The sequence below is a fragment of the Anguilla anguilla genome, chromosome 2 (genome assembly GCF_013347855.1).
Source record: "Anguilla anguilla isolate fAngAng1 chromosome 2, fAngAng1.pri, whole genome shotgun sequence".
Lineage (NCBI taxonomy): Eukaryota > Metazoa > Chordata > Actinopteri > Anguilliformes > Anguillidae > Anguilla > Anguilla anguilla.
Window position 1 is genome coordinate 73,516,238 of NC_049202.1, and position 22,625 is coordinate 73,538,862.

A 22,625-nucleotide genomic window follows, 5' to 3' on the forward strand; every position below is an offset into this window, starting at 1 on the left:
ACCTGTAGAACCCGCACCAAGCTAACGGCTAACGATACAGCACACGCACGGTCTACCGCCATCATCTCGTACAGGGGAGAACCCTAACCATTACCATGAATAACCTGTAGAACCCGCACCAAGCTAACGGCTAACGATACAGCACACGCACTGTCTACCTCCATCATCTCGTACAGGGGAGAACCCTAACCATTACCATGAATAACCTGTAGAACCCGCACCAAGCTAACGGCTAACGATACAGCACACGCACTATCTACCTCCATCATCTCGTACAGGGGAGAACCCTAACCATTACCATGAATAACCTGTAGAACCCGCACCAAGCTAACGGCTAACGATACAGCACACGCACTGTCTACCTCCATCATCTCGTACAGGGGAGAACCCTAACCATTACCATGAATAACCTGTAGAACCCGCACCAAGCTAACGGCTAACGATACAGCACACGCACTGTCTACCTCCATCATCTCGTACAGGGGAGCACCTGCTGAATGTGTTCGTACGAGCCAAAGCCTATCACAGCAAAGACCGACACCTTGAACAGCTTTCCAGGTCATGTTCAGCCAATGCTGAATACTTTGTGGACCAGTGATCGCAAACTCCTGTCCTGGGCAGTTGGGTAATTATAAAGCAAAGTAGCTCATCCTAGCATTCTGGTAAATGCAGCCAATTTTGTCAAGCTGCGCTATTTTGGAGGAATATGACCCAAACACCAGGGCTAGCAACACAAGTCTTTCGAAAGCCACCACACCAAGTCAGGAGTGCGGCTTTACGGCTCATCCAAAAGACAGCTCCTCCTACAACACAGTGTCCCCATCACCGTGCTGAGGAACTGGACCCCTTCTTGGACCAGAGGGAAGAGCCCCGTCCAAAAGCTCTTCCAATGGCTGTTTTCTATGGAGATCTCCCATCCAAATACTCAGCCTAGCCCTGCTTAGCTTCAGTACTAACCAAGCCCAGCCCTGCTTAGCTTCAGTACTAACCAAGCCCAGCCCTGCTTAGCTTCAGTGCTAACCAAGCCCAGTCCTGCTCAGCTTCAGTAGTAACCAAACCCAGCCCTGCTCAGCTTCAGTACTAACCAAGCCCAGCCCTGCTCAGCTTCAGTACTAACCAAGCCCAGCCCTGCTCAGCTTCAGTACTAACCAAGCCCAGTCCTGCTCAGCTTCAGTACTAACCAAGCCCATCCCTGCTCAGTTTAGAGGATACAGGGTTGTAGGGGTGCTAGTTTTCACTCTTCAATTTGTCTCTGTTTGAACAGTACTTCCCACCTTGTTCCAGAGTTTAAACATGTTAACAGCGTTGAGGATGTCGTGTTTTGCAAGTGCAAACACGAATAAGTAAAAGAACTCCAATCAGGAAGAGCGAAAATGAGTCGTCTGAAGTCACTGCAGAAGCTGCCGCGTTACTATTCCCCCGTTTCCTCCCCCATACCTCACAGAGGAGGACAGAGCGGGCCAGCTCTCCGCAATAACATCTCAGATTGCTTTCTCTGATAGGATCATTAAGCACATGTCTAGAGATATTCCTGTCAGGTTGAGGGGCTCGGGGCGGGGGGGCGTGGGGGCGTGGGGGGGGGGAAGTTAACTTTCATCACCTCCTCTCTCCCCCCGTTCCCGATTACGACAGTTGCCAGGTAACAGCAGACACCCTATCAGCACGAGGCGTTAGATACGCTGTTCGCCGCTGAGGCGTTAGATACGCTGTTCGCCGCTGAGGCGTTAGATACGCTGTTCGCCGCTGAGGCGTTAGATACGCTGTTCGCCGCTGAGGCGTTAGATACCTACAAAAAGAACACGCTAGAGAAATGAGCTGTGAGTTCGGTGCGGAGGGCGGGGTGGGGTGGGGCAGGGGGGTGGGGGGGGCAGAGTCAGGGAAGAGCACTCTATCGGCAGACACATCAGGCGGGGGGTGGGGGGCAGGGGGTGGATTTACACCCTCGTAGAAAGCGGGAGGCCCATCGTTACCCGCAGACTGGACGACGGGACTCTAAGGTGGCCAGAGCTGATAAGGGGTGTTACCCCCCCCCCCCCCAGATAAATTCAAATCCCCAGAGGAAATTAGATCCCTGTGTGAATGGGGCTTAAATCACAACACCCCCACCCCACACCTCCCTGGATGATTTACACAAGAGAATAAAAGAGACTGCTAGAGTTCTCATCTCTTCAGGCTGCACCTCTCCCCACCCCTCCCTAGCCTATAGTTCAGCTCACTGTACCTAGCTAGGATAATTTGATTATGTTAGTGTATCTGGCAGGATTGTTTTTGTATGATTAGGTGTGATTCCAGTGCTAGTTTGTACTTGGTAGGATTCTTGCTTGCTGAACAAGCTTACTCTACAGGGTTGGAGTCCTGATCGATGTGGTCACTTCTGGCACTACGATCCTTACTTCACTCTAGTGTTTCTTTTGCGCCTCTACATCATGAAACCTATGCACTTGTTGTACGTCGCTCTGGATAAGAGCGTCTGCTAAATGCCTATAATGTAATGTAATGTTCTCATCTCTCCTACACTGTCCTGTGGAACAGGGGCTCCCCACATTCAGTCCTGGGGACCCCCAGTGTGTGCTGAAGGGTTGCTCCACACCCATCAGTTATAGGGGTTGAAAACGTGCCTCTCTATAATACTAAAACTTATTAGCACAGCGCAGTTTGTGAGGGTGGATTTTAATAGGCTCCTCCTCCCAGCAAAAATCTATCGATCGAGTCAACAACCCAGAAGCAGAAAGCACAAACGCCATGGCCGACTCAGTCCGGCAGAGACTACGTCAGAAACTCAGCACATCTGAAAGTTTACACTCTCAAACTGTCATCCTTCCAGGTCCATTCATTTTTAAAGGTACCAGAGAGGGGGGGGGGGAACCTTCCCCCCCCCCCCCCCAAAACCATATCAGAGATTTCAGAGGCTGTGAATGATGCATGAAGGCTGCAGAGGGACCAAAACAAACTAAAGAAGAGGAAGAGAAACAGTTAGATCATTCACAGCCCGCGGTCTGGGTCCACGGTTCGAATCAACGGTTTGGGCCCATGATTTATGCTTAATTTCTGGGTTCGCTTTAATAAATGTCATGCACTTTAATAAATGTATGCAGTACTTAATATATCTTAATAAATGTCATATTTGTTGCAACCTTTAAAAATATCCAGAGAGGGAAACCCTCTATTTCTCATTAAATCATTGACCATGTTTACATGCACATCAGTATTCCGATCATATTCAGAGAAAGCAAGTATTCCGGTTTTGATAGAGCCTATCGATTCCAAAAAACAAAACAGGTTAAGCCCTTATTACAACTAAGCACAATCTGAATAAGAGAGTTTGCACATTCCTCTAATAACAATCTACAAATGTAAAGAATGTAAATGCCTTATTGCATTTATAACTTATGGTCTGCACATGTACACATTTGCAAGGCGTCATGATGAATGTTGAGGTCAGCCAGCTAGTTTACTGTGAAAATGCTACAGGAAGTCAAGAGGCCTGATTTCTGGACCCACAAGGAGACAGAAGTGATCATTTAAACTTGCAATACACGGATGGCCAGAAAACATCGAAACCCGGATTTGTTTAAGTCAGCGGCATACAAAATAAAAGATGCTGACTCCAGTCAAACTCAGGAGCAAATCAGACACAGGTGGAAGAATACGAAAAGCAATGCACTTAAGTAGGCTTGGCGACGTTAACTCAAGCCATTCATTTTAATGACGTATTAATTTTGATCGTTCAAGGTTGGATGGCAGACAGAAAATCTTGGACACAGATAATGCACTTATGGTCACCACCACAGCCCAAATAAGAAAATGCGATTAAACTGCCTTTAAAAAAAACTTTAAATCGTTAATCATTAAAAGTAATCGCAGGACACATAAAGCCTTAAATCAGGGGTGCACAACAAGGGCCAATCAATTTCAGGATTTTGTGCGTACATTTGCCAACATTTTTTTAAAATTTTTAATTAGATTAAATTAATTAATTAAATTACATTTAATTAGCCCAATCATATCTTGATCTGACGTGTGTATAAGCAACAGCTACAGCCGCAGCATATCCTAGAGATTGTACTGTGCTCAAGAACAGGAGTGAAGCAGTGTAGTTTATAGAACTGTAAGAAATGGTAATCGGTTGGAACAAAAACCAGCACACAGATCGGCCCTCCAGGACCGGAGTTAAGCCAGCACCCCTGGCTTAAATACTGACAGTCTCAATTTTAAGGCAAGGAAACAAGATCCCAGCGGCTCATACCCTGGCTAATTTTAAACGCTTCACCCACACGGAAGAATAACTCGGACGCTGGAGGACGTAAGTGGAAAGCTAAGCTAACCACGTACGCGAGAATAAGATCAGATCAGCTAACCATGTACGCGAGGATAAGATCGGATTAGTCACCCACGTACGCAAGGTTAAGATCAGATCAGCTAACCATGTACGCGAGGATAAGATCGGATCAGCTAGCCACGTACGCGAGGATAATATCGGATTAGTCACCCACGTACGCAAGGTTAAGATCAGATCAGCTAACCATGTACGCGGGGATAAGATCGGATCAGCTAACCGCGTACGCGAGGATAAGATCGGATCAGCTAACCGCGTACGCGAGGATAAGATCGGATCAGCTAACCGCGTACGCGAGGATAAGATCGGATCAGTCACCCACGCACGCGAGGTTAAGATCGGATCAGCTAACCGCGTACGCGAGGATAAGATCGGATCAGCTAACCACGTACGCGAGGATAAGATCGGATCAGTCACCCACGTACGCGAGGATAAGATCGGATCAGCTAACCACGTACGCGAGGATAAGATCGGATCAGTCACCCACGTACGTGAGGTTAAGATCGGATCAGCTAACCGCGTACGCGAGGTTAAGATCGGATCAGCTAACTACGTACGCGAGGATAAGATCGGATCAGCTAACCACGTACGCGAGGATAAGATCGGATCAGCTAACCGCGTATGTGAGGTTAAGATCGGATCAGCTAACCACGTACGCGAGGTTAAGATCGGATCAGCTAACCGCGTACGCGAGGATAAGATCGGATCAGCTAACCACGTACGCGAGGATAAGATCGGATCAGCTAACCACGTACGCGAGGATAAGATCGGATCAGCTAACCACGTACGCGAGGATAAGATCGGATCAGTCACCCACGTACGCGAGGATAAGATCGGATCAGCTAACCACGTACGTGAGGATAAGATCGGATCAGCTAACCACGTACGCGAGGATAAGATCGGATCAGTCACCCACGTACGCGAGGTTAAGATCGGATCAGCTAACCACGTACGCGAGGATAAGATCGGATCAGCTAACCACGTACGCGAGGATAAGATCGGATCAGTCACCCACGTACGCGAGGATAAGATCGGATCAGCTAACCACGTACGCGAGGATAAGATCGGATCAGCTAACCACGTACGCGAGGATAAGATCAGATCAGTCACCCACGTACGCGAGGTTAAGATCGGATCAGTTAACCACGTACGCGAGGATAAGATTGGATCAGTCACCCACGTACGCGAGGTAAATATCGGATCAGCTAACCACGTGCGCGAGGATAACATCGGATCAGTCACCCACATACGCGAGGTTATGATCGGATCAGCTAACCACGTACGCGAGGATAAGATCGGATCAGCTAACCGCATACGCGAGGATAAGATTGGATCAGCTAACCGCGTACGCGAGGATAAGATTGGATCAGCTAACCGCGTACGCGAGGATAAGATTGGATCAGCTAACCACGTACGCGAGGATAAGATTGGATCAGCTAACTACGTACGCGAGGTTTAGATCGGATCAGCTAACCACGTACGCAAGGATAAGATCGGATCAGCTAACCATGTACGCGAGGATAAGATCGGATCAGCTAACCACGTAAGTGAGGATAAGATCGGATCAGTCACCCACGTACGCGAGGATAAGATCGGATCAGCTAACCACGTACGCAAGGATAAGATCGGATCAGCTAACCACGTACGCGAGGATAAGATTGGATCAGTCACCCACGTACGCGAGGTAAATATCGGATCAGCTAACCACGTACGCGAGGATAACATCGGATCAGTCACCCACATACGCGAGGTTATGATCGGATCAGCTAACCACGTACGCGAGGTTTAGATCGGATCAGCTAACCACGTACGCAAGGATAAGATCGGATCAGCTAACCGCGTACGCGAGGATAAGATTGGATCAGCTAACCATGTACGCGAGGATAAGATTGGATCAGCTAACCACGTACGCGAGGTTTAGATCGGATCAGCTAACCACGTACGCAAGGATAAGATCGGATCAGCTAACCATGTACGCGAGGATAAGATCGGATCAGCTAACCACGTACGCGAGGTTTAGATCGGATCAGCTAACCACGTACGCAAGGATAAGATGGGATCAGCTAACCACGTACGCGAGGATAAGATTGGATCAGCTAACCACGTAAGTGAGGATAAGATCGGATCAGTCACCCACGTACGCGAGGATAAGATCGGATCAGCTAACCACGTAAGTGAGGATAAGATTGGATCAGTCACCCACGTACGCGAGGATAAGATCGGATCAGTCACCCACGTACGCGAGGATAAGATCGGATCAGCTAACCACGTACGCGAGGATAAGATCGGATCAGCTAACCACGTACGCGAGGATAAGATCGGATCAGCTAACCGCGTAGGCGAGGATAAGATCGGATCAGCTAACCGCGTACGCGAGGATAAGATCGGATCAGCTAACCGCGTACGCGAGGTTAAGATCGGATCAGCTAACCACATACGCGAGGATAAGATCGGATCAGCTAACCACGTACGCGAGGATAAGATCGGATCAGCTAACCACGTACGAGAGGATAAGATCGGATCAGCTAACCACGTACGCGAGGATAAGATCGGGGGTTATAACGGCTTTTCACGGCGTGTGTAAACGGCACACCTGGTATAAGACCCTCCCCAGAACGCGGATCGCTGGGGGGAACTCTCCCCAGAACGCGGATCGCTGGGGGGAACTCTCCCCAGAACGCGGATCGCTGGGGGGAACTCTCCCCAGAACGCGGATCGCTGGGGGGAACTCTCGCCAGAACGCGGATCGCTGGAGGGAACACGACGAGCACGTAAACGTGGTCACCCGGCACCGGCACAGAGAGACGGACGCCAGCGTGAGCCGAAGCACACGACCCCCCCGCCCTCGGGCACCTTTCAGCTGCCACTTTTTTTAAAAAAAAAGCCCTTTCCAATCTCCCCTCCCCATCTGTCCTGGCCACTTCAAAATAAAATTATAATAATAACAATACATTATTACCATAATGATTGAGGTAATTATTGCTATTATTATTGCTATTGTTATTCATTTATTTAAATTATCTCTGTAAAACTGCTTGAGGATAATACCCCTTGTATGCTATGTAAAAAAAAGTTGTGTAAGTTGGTCTAGATAAATGCAGTCTGCATCATCATCATCAAGGCAGTCTGCAACTACCCCTTTCAACATTAAACCAAGTCATACAAATAAGAACAAAATGACCCTAAACCACATTAAACAAACTACACAGAACCTCAGACTCTGACTACAGAAAGAGCAGTTACACTGAAGCAGGTGTTCAGGCTCAGCAGACATATGGTTGTGACAGCGGTTATAATGCATTATACAGCATCTATTAAGCCTTAATAGGCGCTACGCAGCCTGCCATCTCTCTGCCCCCTCCTCCCGCTGCCGTTTCTGCTCCCATCGCAGTTTTTCCTCTCCATGAAGCGCACGGTGAAGCGTTGTGTGAGACAGGGCTTCTGCACTAAAGAGCTGCCATGCAGCCTAATGATATGACTGATGACTGGATGGATTGGATGGAGCAGTGCAATCAGAGCCTGGCTTCTTAAAAGCACTCTGAGGAGTTGGGGGCGTGTGTGTGTGTGTGTGTGTGCGCGCGTGAGTGAGTGTGTGTACGCGGTGGCGTGTGTGTCTGTGAAAGTGTGTATCTGTGTGTGTGCATGAGTGTGTGTGTGTGCGTCTGTGTGTTTGTGTGTGTGTGAGTGTGTGTCTGGGTGAGTGCATGAGTGTGTGTGTGCATCTGTGTGTGTGTGCGCGTGAGTGTGTCTGTGTGAGTGTGTGTCTGTGTGTGCACGTGAGTGAATGAGTGTGTGCATGTGTGTGTGTGAATGTGTGTGTGTGTGTTTGCATGTGTGTGTGCGTGTGCAAAGCATAAGTCTCTGCACACAGCCTGCCCTGGAGGTGTTACATTTCCCATAATCCCTGTCTGCTGCAGAGACAGGCTCTTAAAGTACCAACTGAAGAACAGAATAACAATCCACTGTCTACCATCCAGTACACACACACATACACATTCACATGTGCACGAGCACACACACAGACACACACACACTTATTCACATGTGCATGTGCACACACACACACACACAGTAGCTCTGAGCAATCACCTCATCAATCATAAATGAATGAAGACAAATTTTCTTTGGAGCCTAAATGTTCCTTAACATTAATATTCTTACTTGGACCTGAAGGCTGAACCTATTTGTGATAATGGACTGTTTTTAATCCCAAAAGTCACAAATTCCAAGATATCAAAAGCATAAAATCTAATTTGTGCTTTTCCTCAATCAAGCCACAGGACTGATGCTGTAGCGGCCCAGCCTGCCTCAGCTAAGGCTGCTCTCAGGTCGCAGTTCAATAATGATCCTCCTCTGCCTGTACTGTCCTAACCTGCCTCCACAAAAACTGCATTTCCCAGCATTCCCCGCAAACTCTCTGCCCCAGAATGCCATTTCCCAGAATTCCCAGCGCATTAACCTCTCCAAGAACTGCATTTCCCAGCATGTCCAACACACTCACCTCTGCAGACGTACATTTCCCAGCATCCTAAGCACACGCACCTCTCCAGAACTACATTTCCCAACACTGCCAGGGCACTCACTTCCTCCACAGCCACGCCCTGCTGCAGGCACACAGTAGGCCAGAGGAGGTGCTATTTTCCAGACAAAAGCCCTGCCTTTCACTACAGCCCATTAGCAGCGATTTGGCACCACTGTTGCTAACGCTACAGTCCAGGTGCATAAAGCCTTGATTTGTTTAGGCTTTAACAGCGGTCTTACTGCGTTTTTGTATTATCATATTAGCATACCCTCACAATGTAGCCTCCTTAAAATCTGCAGATGATAATTACCTATCAGCTGAATTTTTATTTAACACATCAAAAGACAATATTAATATTACATAACACAGCAAATGAGTCCTCACAAATGAATACATTCTAATTAATAAAAAAAGGAACCATTTGCAACACAATGCACTCACGTTCAGGGATGCACAAACACACGCACACACTCACCTAGCATGAACCCACCTTGCACCCAGACACAAAAACAGACAGACAGACAGGCAGACAGTTGGACACGCACACACACGTACGTGCACACACACACACCCACACGCACACACACACGCACATGACAACAGACAGATTAAATGAAGACCAAAACAGAGACTTTTCTCAGAATTCAGAGCATTATTCACCATGCCTTGTCATTACTAATAAAGCATGCCATATACAAATGCTCTTTGACTGTGTTACACCTGTCATGCCTTAATGGTTTTATACACAAGACAAATGCCATGCCCAGACCAGGTCCTCAAAAACATGCACAGCAGCACCCACGCAAGCACACGCACGTATATATGCACACACACATGCACACATGCTCGCACACACGCATATATATACTCACGCATGCACGTACACACTCACACTCACACACACTCTCACACATGCACGCATGCTCGCACACACGCACATACATACACACACACTCTCACGTATGCACACTCACACTCACACAGCATTCCCTGCATTGTATTCGGTCTGTAGTTGTGAATCTGAACAAGAGGGGTTGGTGCACAGACACCCATCTTCACTATTAACACAATAATTAAGAAGTTTCAGACAACTGGAGCTGTGTTGAACCCGCCTGGAAGAGGACACAATTATTTAGCCCCCCCCCCACGCACAGGAAGGAGGCTGATTCGGGAGGAAGAAGTTCCTCCGAGGATCACAGCTGGAGAAGTGCTGAAGAGTCGGCTCAATCACCAAGTCTCCAAAAACCGCAATTAGACGCCACTTCCAGACCCAACAAGCTAATTGGGGGGACAGAGAGGCCTCGCCTGTCCTCAAACCGCAAACCAAAGTTTGCTAAACGACGCTAAAACTTTGATGGGAACCGGGTTTTTCCCCAGTCAGTCGAGATAAAAACAGAGGTCGGTTCGGTGGAAAAAGAAGCACAGTCATGCAGAAGAGATCCTGATCCCCAGTGTGAAGAACGGTGGTGGATCTGTGATGCTGTGGGGCTGTTTTACCTGCAATGGCTGTGGGAACCTCATTAGGATACACGGCACCATGGACTCCATCACACACCAGGAGATTTTAGATCTAAATCACAGCCTCTGCCAGGAGGCTAAAACTGGGTCAGGGTTGGATTTTCCAGCAGGACAATGATCCAAAGCATACCTCCAAATCCACACCAAAATGGTTCAGTGACCACAGAATCCAGCTTAGTCAAAGGCCATCCCAGCCCCCTGACCTAATCCCCATTTAAATCTGTGGTGAGCTGAAGAGGAGGGTCCACAGGTGAGGACCAGGGACTCTGCAGGATGTGGATTTGGAGGTATGCTTCAGGTCACTGTACTGCTGGAAGATCCTACCCTAACCCAGTTTTATCCAACCCCGATTTAGATCTAAAATCCTGGTGTTTGATGGAGTCCTAATAAGGTTCCCAAAGCCATTGCAAGTAAAGCAGCCCCACAACATCACATATCTATCTTGTATTTCATCCAAACCAGGGCTATCAACCTGGGATTTAATCTATACCAGCAAATAAACAGCAGATTTAATCTAAACCGTCACATCTACCGTGGATTTAATCCAAACCTGAGATCTAATCCATCCTAGCATATCTACCTCATGTTTAATCCAAGCATATGTGAAGAGTGAAGAGATTTATCTATGTAGCCAAGAAACACCCTCCGCTAACTCAACTACCGCACCTCCGTGTGAGGAAGCTGCGTTGTATGTGTTTTGTGTCACATGACTATGTACTGCGTATTGTGTGATATTCTGCTCTGCCATATGAAATGTTCTGTGTTTCTGTATGAGTTTAATCAATCATGCTGCAATGAAAGCAGTTACCACTAGCGTATATCATGTGGCAATAAAACGCCTATTCTATTCTATTCTATTCTATTCTATTCTATTCTATTCTATTCTATTCAGAGGTGGGCCATTTATGTGGTGTATTGTACGGTCATTTTAAAATAAAATAAAAGCAGTGGCTTGCTCCAGGTCTCAGGCGCTCCAGACCCCGTTCGGTGTGGAAAATAGCCGGCAGGTTTTTCCGGCGTGGAACAGCAGGCCAGTGATGAATAGGGAACTTAGAGCGCGGATCTGATGAGCGGTCACCCCGGGCGCGTAGGCGGCCGGGCACGGCGGCCACCGGACACCGGGCGTGTGAGGTTACACATGCACATTCATCCCCCGCCCGCACGCCCGCCCGCACGCGCGCGCGTGTAACCGACCGGAGAAATCCGGCCCGCTCGCCGCCAGGCGCAACCGATGACATCATCCGCATCGGGCGCAGGAGGCAAGCTCCGGAGTGACTGCAGGGCTTCTTTTCTTTTTTGGGGCGTTTTTTGGGGGGTGTTCTCGGCACCGGTGGTTCACTTAAGTCACTGATTGGCCACGGGACCTGCACACCTTGTTCTCAGGGCCTTAATTGGCAGCTTAATTGAAAGGAAAACACATGAACCCACACCGACACTGCGGCCCCCTGTGGATTCGGTCCGACCCCCCCCGCCCCCCCCCCACCCAGCGTTAGGGGAAGGATGATGCACATACAGAGTTTCACTTCCTGTGGAGACTGGACCAAAGACCCTGACGAACTCAGCCCCAAATCCCAGCCCTGGCCTCGCCCGACGCAGCAGGACCCTCGGGGAAAACGGAGCGCCAGGTCTTCCCGGGAATCTGAAAATGGTGTCCAATTTCCATGTCTTTTTTTTTTTTTTTTTTCATAAAGGTGCTTAGAAGGAAAACAGGCAATGGGTGGCATGGTGGTCGCATCAAAACAAGAAGGTCCTGAGTTCGAACCCCAGCCGGGGACTTAATGGGTGTGGAGTTTGCATGTTCTCCCAGTGTCCGCGTGGATTTCCTCCAGGTACTCCGGTTTCCTTCCCCAGTCCAAAGAATGGCAGGGCGGGGGCGGGGGGGGGGGGTGGCAGTAACAGGGCATTGCTGTAGAAGAGCATGTGTGCTCAGTCAACCTACCCTGTATAAGCAGAGCTGAACAATAAACAAATTAATGAATAGTTTGGAAGTTGTGAGCCTGAACCTCCAAAAATCAGTGAGTGAAGCAAAAACTGGCCAGTGGGCAGCAGCCTCGGGTGTTACCCAGCAACAGAGGGGGAGGAGTCTATCCTCCACTGGCCAGCTCGGTGTCAGATGAAGTCCGGCTAAACGGTACTGAGGAGGGAATGGGGAATAGAACAGAGCACATACTGTAACCACAGTGGTAGTCAGGTCAAAGCCCAGAGGAGCAGGAGTAGAGACAGAACAGATCTGACAGAGACGTGTGGGAATGTTGGCTGCCCTCCGTCATATACCCCCCACACACACACACATGCACACGCACACGCGCACACACACACGCGCGCACACACACACGCACACACACACACACACTACGGGACTTCACACTGCTCACACTGATGGCTGAGAAAGAAGGCCTCACCCAGACCAGTCTACAGGCAGAGACAGAGATCATCGGGAAAGAGCGATCGAGGCGAAGGTTGGCGGGAACAAGCGCAGCGCCTCGTCGTGAAGCGGAGAGAACCCCGTGACCCGGCGTCCGCGCCAAGCCCCGCTCACACTCGCGTGGCCCCTCCTCCGCACGGTCGGCCAATCGGAGTCCAGAACGCGCCGCGCGCACGCGGAATCCCGCTTACGCGTGATCTCTAACGAGCCGCGGGTGCCGAGTCGCGCGACACACCCCTCCTGCAGACCATAAACGGGACCGCACACGCCAGGATCCGACCCAGACCATCACCAGCACCGACCGGCAGGATCCGACCCAGACCATCACCAGCACACGCCGGGATCCGACCCAGACCATCACCAGCACACGCCAGGATCCGACCCAGACCATCACCAGCACACGCCAGGATCAGACCCAGACCATCACCAGCACACGCCAGGATCCGACCCAGACCATCACCAGCACACGCCAGGATCCGACCCAGACCATCACCAGCACACGCCAGGATCCGACCCAGACCATCACCAGCACACGCCAGGATCCGACCCAGACCATCACCAGCACACGCCAGGATCCGACCCAGACCATCACCAGCGCACGCCAGGATCCGACCCAGACCATCACCAGCGCACGCCAGGATCCGACCCAGACCATCACCAGCACACGCCAGGATCCGACCCAGACCATCACCAGCACACGCCAGGATCCGACCCAGACCATCACCAGCACACACCAGGATCCGACCCAGATCATCACCAGCACAAGCCAGGATCCGACCCAGATCATCACCAGCACACGCCAGGATCCGACCCAGACCATCACCAGACTGTGACGCAAAACAGATTTGGGGAAATCCCATCTGAGTCCGATTTCGGAGCCACATTTAACGAATGAGAAACAAAGCGAAGTCTCAAAAAAGCCAGATAAACGTGGCAGGAGAAAACGCGAGTGTAAACGGGGCCTACGAAAGACGGAATCCCAGGATCACGGTCGGAAGTTCATCACCGCGGTAATCTCACACAAATATAGGGTGAGGAAACATTAACTAATTACCGACGAGGTCCAAGGAAAGCCGTTTTCCCCAATCACCAACACCCACCCAAAGCAGAAGGACAGAGGTGACCAATCACGGGTCCAGGAGCGGAGGCGGGAAACAGAATCAGAGGAACAGTGTATTCCAATAGGCAGAACAAGGTTTACGTTCTAATAAGCCTTTAACAGGCAGAGGCTATCAGATTAAACTACTGAATTAATTTATTTTTATATCCAGATGAAGAAAACAGAGTTTCCACTTACTGGATATCCATAAAAATCTGACTAATTTCATAAAAATGCCTGTATACTAATTTTAGATATAAATATGTATTTCTTACCTAGCAGAAAGTATTAAAAACTTTTATACTTATAAAATTTTTTTACAACTTTTTACAACCCCACCTCTTATACTGGGCTTATTCTTCAGACATTACGTTGCAGGTTGATTACACTGCAATAAGACACTCGCCTTATTAATCAAGCTGAAGTCATTAAGCTAATTAAGTGACTGATCATTATGAGGACACTTTCTCTCACAGTCATTAACTGAATTAAGGTTATCACACTGGTGCAGTGACAGACCTACCAATCCCCCCTTCCCCCATTCACACTACCCAGAATGCATCTGGAGCTCTCAGTGGGCCTCGTTCGCAAAACTTTTCTAAAATTCGTCAGACGTTTGTTCTTAATTAATTGAAGTTCCCTCCGAAAAAGCTAACGGGCGATTTGGGAAACACACGCTGACCGAAGACTGTGTGTGTAGCCCGGGTGCATCGGAGTATGAATCCCAGATGTTCGTAAATTTAACGCACGTGTCTGTTCATGATGATGCGCACAAAGAAACAACCTAGCGATCCCGTAGACGTATATACATCTATGAGCTCCTGTGATGTCATCACATAGACGCTGGCGTGAGTGAAGACAGCGACCGGCAGGACAGCACAGCTGCGGGTTTTGAAGCGAACGGAGCAGATGCCTAGCGTGCTATCGAGCTAGCTTCACGTGTCGGGCTTGTTCTTCGCCCTCCACATCGTGCATCGCGGTCGCACGCCAGACGCCTCGCCGTGGAGCGGCGCATTAGCACGAGCATCGTTAAGCACCGGCTGCTAACGCGCGCTAATCGAGACAAATGGTAAATGGTAAATGGACTGCATTTATATAGCGCTTTTATCCAAAGCGCTTTACAATTGATGCCTCTCATTCGCCAGAGCAGTTGGGGGTTAGGTGTCTTGCTCAAGGACACTTCGACACGCCCAGGGCGGGGTTTGAACCGGCAACCCTCCGACAGCTCAGGAGGTAAGACCGATTGTCTGGCAATGTCGCGAGACAAAGTGGCGCTCAGCGTGACAGCTCGTTAGCACCTCTCGTCATGGCTAACGAGCCGCTTCAGAGCAAAGCGAGCGGAATCCTCGCACAAATCCGACCGTTAAATTTGAGCGGTTAGTGGGCCAGTTACCAGAGGCACATGGCCTCGGGGGGAAGGCTAACGACCGTCACAGGACACTTCTGGGCGTTCCCGTCCATCGAGTTAATTAATTAATTGATTAATTACATTATTTAGAATAAACTTCAGCTTGTTTGTGTAGCATTTCACTCGACCTCCACTCTCACACAGTCTTCACGTTCATGATTTCTTCTGCTCTGACTGGAGAGCCATCTTCATCTGTCATTTAATGATTCTGTTTTTTTATGCTGTAATTTTAAATTAGGGAACTTTGAATAATTCAGGGAATACATGTGCTATATTATTATTAGTAGTGTTATTATTATTGTTATTGTTATTATTATTATTATTATAGGAGGAAAAAATTACAAAGCCAGACAGAAACCTCTAATCAGGATGCACAGATCTGATTGAAAGAGAGAACACAAGAGTGATGGAGGGATGAAGAGAGCCATCAATGAAAGAGTGCTGCCTCTCCTTACCCATATAAAAAAATCTTTGAAGAAACATTTTTAAAAAAGCTACTCCACAAAAGGTTAAAAATAAAGACAATTATTGCCATTACTCTGCATTTGCAAAGTACAGCTAAATGTCAGACACCACTGAAGAATAAAATGTCATTCGGCAGAAATCATGTGTGTGTCTGTAGTCGCAGGCCCATTGGCACACGCCAGCCTTCTCCTTAGACAAAGAAGGCGGGGTTTGTCTTCTCTAGCGGGCAAGGAGGGCGGGGTTTATGGAGAGGGGCGGGGCTTATGTGGGTATATGACAGAAGGCTTGCCTGGGTGGAGTCCGGCTCTACCTATCCTGATGGCCAGCTCCTGGGGGTCTGTGAGCTGCGGGGGCGAGTCTTCCTCCTTCTCCTTGGGGGGCCTGGCGTCCACGGGGAGGGCCAGGGCCTTGTGGGGGTCATCACCCACCCCCTGCAGAACACAGAAGACAAGGAGACCACATACATAACATAGCATAACACAGCACAACCAAGTGCAGCACAGCATGATCAGTCTTACTGAGGTATGTTCTGATCTTATATTTTAAATGTCCCGTTGACTAACTGTGACGGAATGTCCAGAATCGGAACAGCACACTCGCAGCTGACATCACAATAGGCCGCCGCAGTTGCCACGGATACGGCTCGGCCTCTCCTGCAGAGCTTCTAAGGCAACGTTAGTGGCAGCAAGGCGACTTTATCCCAAAACCCATATCAGTCCGTTTTCCGTCAGATATAATTCTCGCGAGCTAACAAGCGAATTTCAACGTTGGCTTTTTCCGAGCCAACAAAAAGTTTGTCCTCCCGCGTTCCTTTCTGGGTTCGTTTCGTGATAACTCCCAGAACTAACGAGACTAACGAGCAGAAGGGGACAGCGGGACTATCGTAATAATGAGGAAGGTCTCTGAGAGACCCAGTCATTACCCCCGGGGCGACAGGAAAGACATTCTCAGAAAGGCAGAGCCACAGGAAGACTTCGGAGAAGTTCGTGTACAGGAATAAAAACAGTCTGCCCGTATAAAGCTCTACGCTCACTCCACAGAACACAGAACCGGTTCAGACTGGAGACTGCAGCGTACGTGCACGGACTCACACAGCCCAGTATTACAGGCGATGTAACGACAGGGTTCCCGCTCAAAATCATCTTTTTCCGCGGTTCTGAAAAGATTGGCTTCTCTGGTGCAATTTCCGGGGCCACTTTGAGCCACGAGGAGAGTTTTGTTGTGACAGTTACCTGCTTGAAAAGGGGGGGAGAGAGCTCGAGCTTCACACAGTATTCCCAAAGTGCTTTCCTTCTTTCTTTAACAGGTTGGAGCAAATCTGGGGGTACGAACAGCGAGAAGCTCCGCTTGATTTTCTACTCGGCCACCTGAGCTCCCGTTTACCACGGTGGGTAAAGTACACAACGCCAGGCGGGGTTAGCGGGAACGGAGGAGTTAGCGGGAACGGCAGAGTTAGCGGGAAAGGTGGAGTTAGCGGGAAAGGAGGAGTTAGCGGGAACGGCGGAGTTAGTGGGAACGGAGGAGTTAGTGGGGAAAGGAGGAGTTAGTGGGGAAAGGAGGAGTTAGCGGGAACGGCGGAGTTAGTGGGAACAGAGGAGTTAGCGGGAACGGCGGAGTTAGCGGGAGCGGCAGAGTTAGCGGGAACGGAGGAGTTAGCGGGAACAGAGGAGTTAGCGGGAAAGGCGGAGTTAGCGGGAACGGCAGAGTTAGCGGGAAAGGCGGAGTTAGCGGGAAAGGCGGAGTTAGCGGGAAAGGCGGAGTTAGCGGGAAAGGCGGAGTTAGCGTGGGCGGCAGAGTTAGCGGGAACGGAGGAGTTAGCGGGAACAGAGGAGTTAGCGGGAAAGGCGGAGTTAGCGGGAAAGGCGGAGTTAGCGGGAAAGGCGGACACGCGTCGCTCACCGCCCGTGTTGTGTTGGCGGTTCAGCGGGAGCGGGAACTCCGGGAATGCTGCTGGCCAGGTCAGGCGCTATATTACCCAGGTGACCGCGGCGGAAGCGCGTCTGCTCCTCCTACGGCGCGAGGCCACGGACAGCAGCGTCCGCTAAACGAAGGGAGCGCGAGACGGCGCATTTTTAACCGAGTTTCGCCACGAGCAGAACGACTCCAGCTGCCTGGCGAGGGGGCGACCAGACCAAGTTTCCAGCTGGACATTCTCAAACTGCGGTCTCAGAAAAACACGTTTTAAAATTTTATTTAAAAATGGAGATGATGTGCCGACGCTTGACTGCAATCAGTGGAGGGCGTGACGAAGCTGCCCACAGGCCTCCACCGCCGGTCATTAACACTGTGTTCATTTATGCAGGGGTAAACCTCCCCCACAGCAGCACGCACCATAGATATCTCAGCGCTGCACACTGGGGGTGTTATGCCGGGGGGGGAGGGGGGGGGTAAACCTCCCCCACAGCAGCACGCACCATAGATATCTCAGCACTGCACACTGGTGGTGTGATGATGGGGGGGGGGGGGGTTAAATCGCTCCCACAGCAGCACGTACCATAGATATCTCTCAGCACTGCAGACTGGAGGAGTGATGTAATGGACTGTAATACCCTGCCATCGCATGAAGCACTGCCTCACAGCACAGTCATTAAAAATACGTGTGAATTATGGGATGTGTCAGGGGCTTCAGGAGCAACCACACGTACCGTACGCCTTCATTCCAGCACGATCGTTCTTTTTTAAAACTAAAAATAAAACTTGATTTATTGAGTAATACTGCCGTTTCTCAAATACACGGGTCGAAATTACTGGCACTCCTAAAGATCATTTGAAATAAAATTGAGCGCAGAGTTAAATCAGCAACAAAGTTCTACCCACTTCAGCTGAACTCAGTCTTCGCAGAACTGTCCCATCAGACTCAGCTTCAATATACTGCGTGTGTATTACTTGAGAAGGAAAAACGTTTTTGTTCAAATTGTTTCAAACGTTTGAAAAATCGTTTTTTATTTTTAAATAATGTGTGCGCACTGAAAATCTCATGTGTTCCATGTTCACAAACAGTACCTCTTGCTTCAGAATGACCTTTTTTTATCCTCAACGATGCTTAGCCAATCAGGTTCTCGAATGAAAAAAATTAGCAAATCTTAAATCGTGTTCTGCAGCAGAAGACGACGATGGATGACGAATGAAAAGCAAGCAGCACTTCGGCTAATTATCGCCACTCAAGTGGGAGAAATTATGAGTAATTTCAACCTAAATATGTGCGTGCGCGGGTGTGTGTGTGTGTGTGTGTGTGCGTGTGTGTGTGTGTGTGTGTGTGTGTGTGTGCGCGGGTGTGTGTGTGTGTATGTGTGTGTGTGTGTGCGCGGGTGTGTGTGTGTGTGTGTGCGCGGGTGTGTGTGTGTGTGTGTGTGTGCGTGCAACCACACAAGCACATGTGAGATAGTCCAGTTCATTCGTTTTATTTATTTAACCTTAATTTACACAGGTGAGTCTCACTGAGATAAAATCGTTTTTTCCCCAGAGAGCTGTTCGGTGAGTTTAAAGCTGGTGCCGGCCACAGGCGGCCAGGCAGCGTCCAGCCGCAGCTGCTCTGGGACCAGCTCATTTTGCCTGAATGTCTGAAAAATCACAGATTTTTTATCGTGTTAACGTCACCGAACGTGTTGCGTCGTCTCTGTTCTCGATCACAGCGGAAACAGGGAGCGACCAAATTAAATAAGAGAAACAAAACAAAAAAAAAACAAAAAAAAAAAAAGACTTCTATTCGGAGGCCAAGCGGCAGACCTGTGTAAAATTACACTTTATATAAATACTCAAGGCTTTAGACACTGGCAAAGTTCAAGCGGATCGTTGACAGCTTTTTAAAGAAACATGCATTTTCAACGATGTTCAGGACGATGGTTCCCCTTTCAGTTTGGGTAGCGGCCCGTTTCACTGAGTGTTCTCGGTCACCCCCCCCCCCCCCCCCCCCTGACAGGAGGAGGCGTGTGCACAGCCTCTGCAGATCCATTACACTCATGGTTTTATTAAATGGGGACGAGATCAAGGTCTAATGCTAATGAACCAGCCGCCTGCTGTCCCAAGCCCCCCCCCCCCCCAGAACACCCCCCCGGAGTGTGGGACGGAGTGTGGCACAGTGGGTAAGGAACTGCGCTTGTAACCGAAAGGTCGCAGGTTCGATTCCCGGGTAAGGACACTGCCGTTGTACCCTTGAGCAAGGTACTTAACCTGCATTGCTTCAGTATATATCCAGCTGTATAAATGGATACAATGTAAAGTGCTATGTAAAAAGTTGTGTAAGTTGCTCTGGATAAGAGCGTCTGCTAAATGCCTGTGATGATGATGATGATGATGAGATCAAGGTCTAATGCTAATGAACCAGCCGCCTGCTGTCCCAAGCCCCCCCCCCCCCCCCCCCAGAACACCCCCCCTCCCTCAAAACCACTCCACACCCCCACAACACCCCCCACCCCCCCACAACACCCCCCTCTCCCTCAAACCCACTCCACACGCCCACAACACCCCCCCCCCCCCCAGAACCCCTTGCAATGGCTCAAACTACAGCAAAACATGTCAACTCTGGAAAGACTATGTTTTCCCCCTCATCTGTTTAGCAACCCTTGACCCTTGACCTTTGAGAGGGGGGTCCTGTTTTTCCTCCGCAGTTCGTCCCTGTCCTTCTCTTCTCGCTCCACGTTCTGTTTACTGTACGTCTCCCTCTGACACGCATCAGCCAATCACAGTCACCGCTGCGGTCATGTGACTGACCACATCCCTTTCTGTGAGCCCAGGACCCTGACCCTGGCCTTTTAAAAATCAAATTGCGCCATCAGCATCACCGCTTCACTAACTGTGTCTTCCCGGTTATTCTGTTCCTGTATTTTGCCTTGAACATGACATGACAAAACAAGACCAAATCCATGACACTGCAGTGCCAGTGATCGTACCTAGAGAAACATTTTCCATTTTTAACAGTGCCCATTTATACAGCTGGACTTACAGAAATATATATATATAAACACGCACGCACACCACACACGCACGCACGCACGCACGCACACGCGCACACGCGCACGCACGCACGCACACAATTAATTCCGACACAACAGCATTTGTTCCACTGAGTTAACTTTCAGTAAGAAAGATTTAAAAAAAGTTAAACTAATGAAATAAAATCCCGGTGGTGGACATGGATGGCCTTTACAGAGGAAGCAGGAGCCCGGGGTAGGAAGCGCTCGATAAAACCGGGAGATTAGGGAAGGCGCTATCTGGGGAGAATTTACAGGGTGTCCGTTTCGGGAGGGGGATGTTCCAGCTTCAGCACACCCACCCGCCCCCCCCCCCCTTACCCAATCTAAATGGGACCATCAAACCTAATCACCCTGGAAGACTCCGAAAAGGAAGAACCCAGAAAGGGTGGTCCTGCTAAAGGTTGAGACATGCCCCCCCCACGCCACCCCACATCCCCCCATCCCGCCCCCCCCCATCCCCAACTGAGCAGTGGCCACCACCCCCCCTTATAAAAGCAAACAGTCATAATTTTGGTATTTCTTTCGCAAAACTGACTAAGTGTCACATTTGCAGAACACCAAGGCATTACTAATTACTTTTTTTTTTTAAGTGAAAAAAATGAGGAGTTCATCCTGAGTAAAGTAGTTCTCTTCCCACTGACTCCCATTCAAGGCAGAAACTCCCACCCCAAACATAAACGAGTTCCTGTAGCTCTCAAAATGTACCCCCCCCCCAACCCCCACTCCAAATGTAGAGCCTTATGAGCACACACGCACGCACACACACACGCGCACACACACACACACACACAGACACAGACACAGACACAGACACAGACAGACACACACACACACACACACAGACACAGACACAGACACACCACTCAAATTAACTTAAGCTACAGGGCTCCCTTCTGAGTGACAGGTCAAACCAGGGGGAGCCTGGCCAATAGGAAGTCCCGCTGGGGGAGACGACAGCCAGTATCCTCTTCCTGCTCATTAGCCCAATCTAATTAGGCCTTTCAGGGCCCGGTAGGGAGCGCAGGGTGTAAAACACAAGCATTTACACGTGCAGCAAGGAAAACACCATCACAGCCATCAGCAAAGCATTGTCCCTGGAAAACACCAAAGAGGGAATCACAACAAACAGCAAAGCACTGTCCCTGGAAAACACCAAAGAGGGAATCACAGCAACCAGCAAACCATTGTCCCTATAAAACACCAAAGAGGGAATCACAGCCATCAGCAAAGCACTGTCCCTGGAAAACACCAAAGAGGGAATCACAGCAACCAGCAAACCACTGTCCCTGTAAAACACCAAAGAGGGAATCACAACCAGCAAACCACTGTGCCTGTAAAACACCAAAGAGGGAATCACAGCAACCAGCAAAGCACTGTCCCTGTAAAACACCAAAGTATTTTACACCACAGAGAGGAAAAATGTTTTAGTCACAGCCTTCTTGTGTGCTTTTCATTTTACACCATCTTATGTCCCGCAGCCTCTTTGATTAACACGGATAACACGGTCCTCCAATGACCCGACATTCTTAATTTAAAAATTCTAAATTAAAGCACTTTGGGCTGAAAACTATTCTATTAAAGGTGTTATATTTTTTTTAAAAGTAACCACTAAAAGGCATGAGAGTGATTCAACACCACAACAGCAGCAGCCTCACTTAGAGAGGACAAACCAACAGGTGTACACTGATGCAGCTGAACCAGGAGAGGCCCACACTTAGCTGAGGCTAAATCAACAGGTAAACACTGCTGAAGCTGAGCCAACAGGGACACACACCTGAGGTTGTAATTACAGGTACACACACCTGAGGTTGTACTTACAGGTAAACACACCTGAGTTTGTACTTACAGATACACACACCTGAGGTTGTACTTACAGGGA

The 22,625-nt window shown here is 49.3% G+C and overlaps 1 protein-coding gene across 2 annotated transcripts in view; it reads right to left on the reverse strand.

Moving 5' to 3' along the window:
- LOC118221952 (zinc transporter ZIP11) overlaps positions 1–16,264 on the reverse strand; it is a 54,558-nt gene extending 38,294 nt beyond the window's left edge. Inside the window, exon 1 of one of the 2 annotated variants that reach the window (XM_035407425.1) lies at positions 16,084–16,264. In XM_035407425.1, the coding sequence (XP_035263316.1) occupies positions 16,084–16,249 (166 nt within the window). In that variant the 5' untranslated portion in view covers positions 16,250–16,264. Of the gene's footprint in view, positions 1–16,062 lie in introns of both variants that reach the window. The other variant, XM_035407424.1, reaches the window with a different exon arrangement.
- Between the last annotated feature and the right edge of the window lie 6,361 nt (positions 16,265–22,625).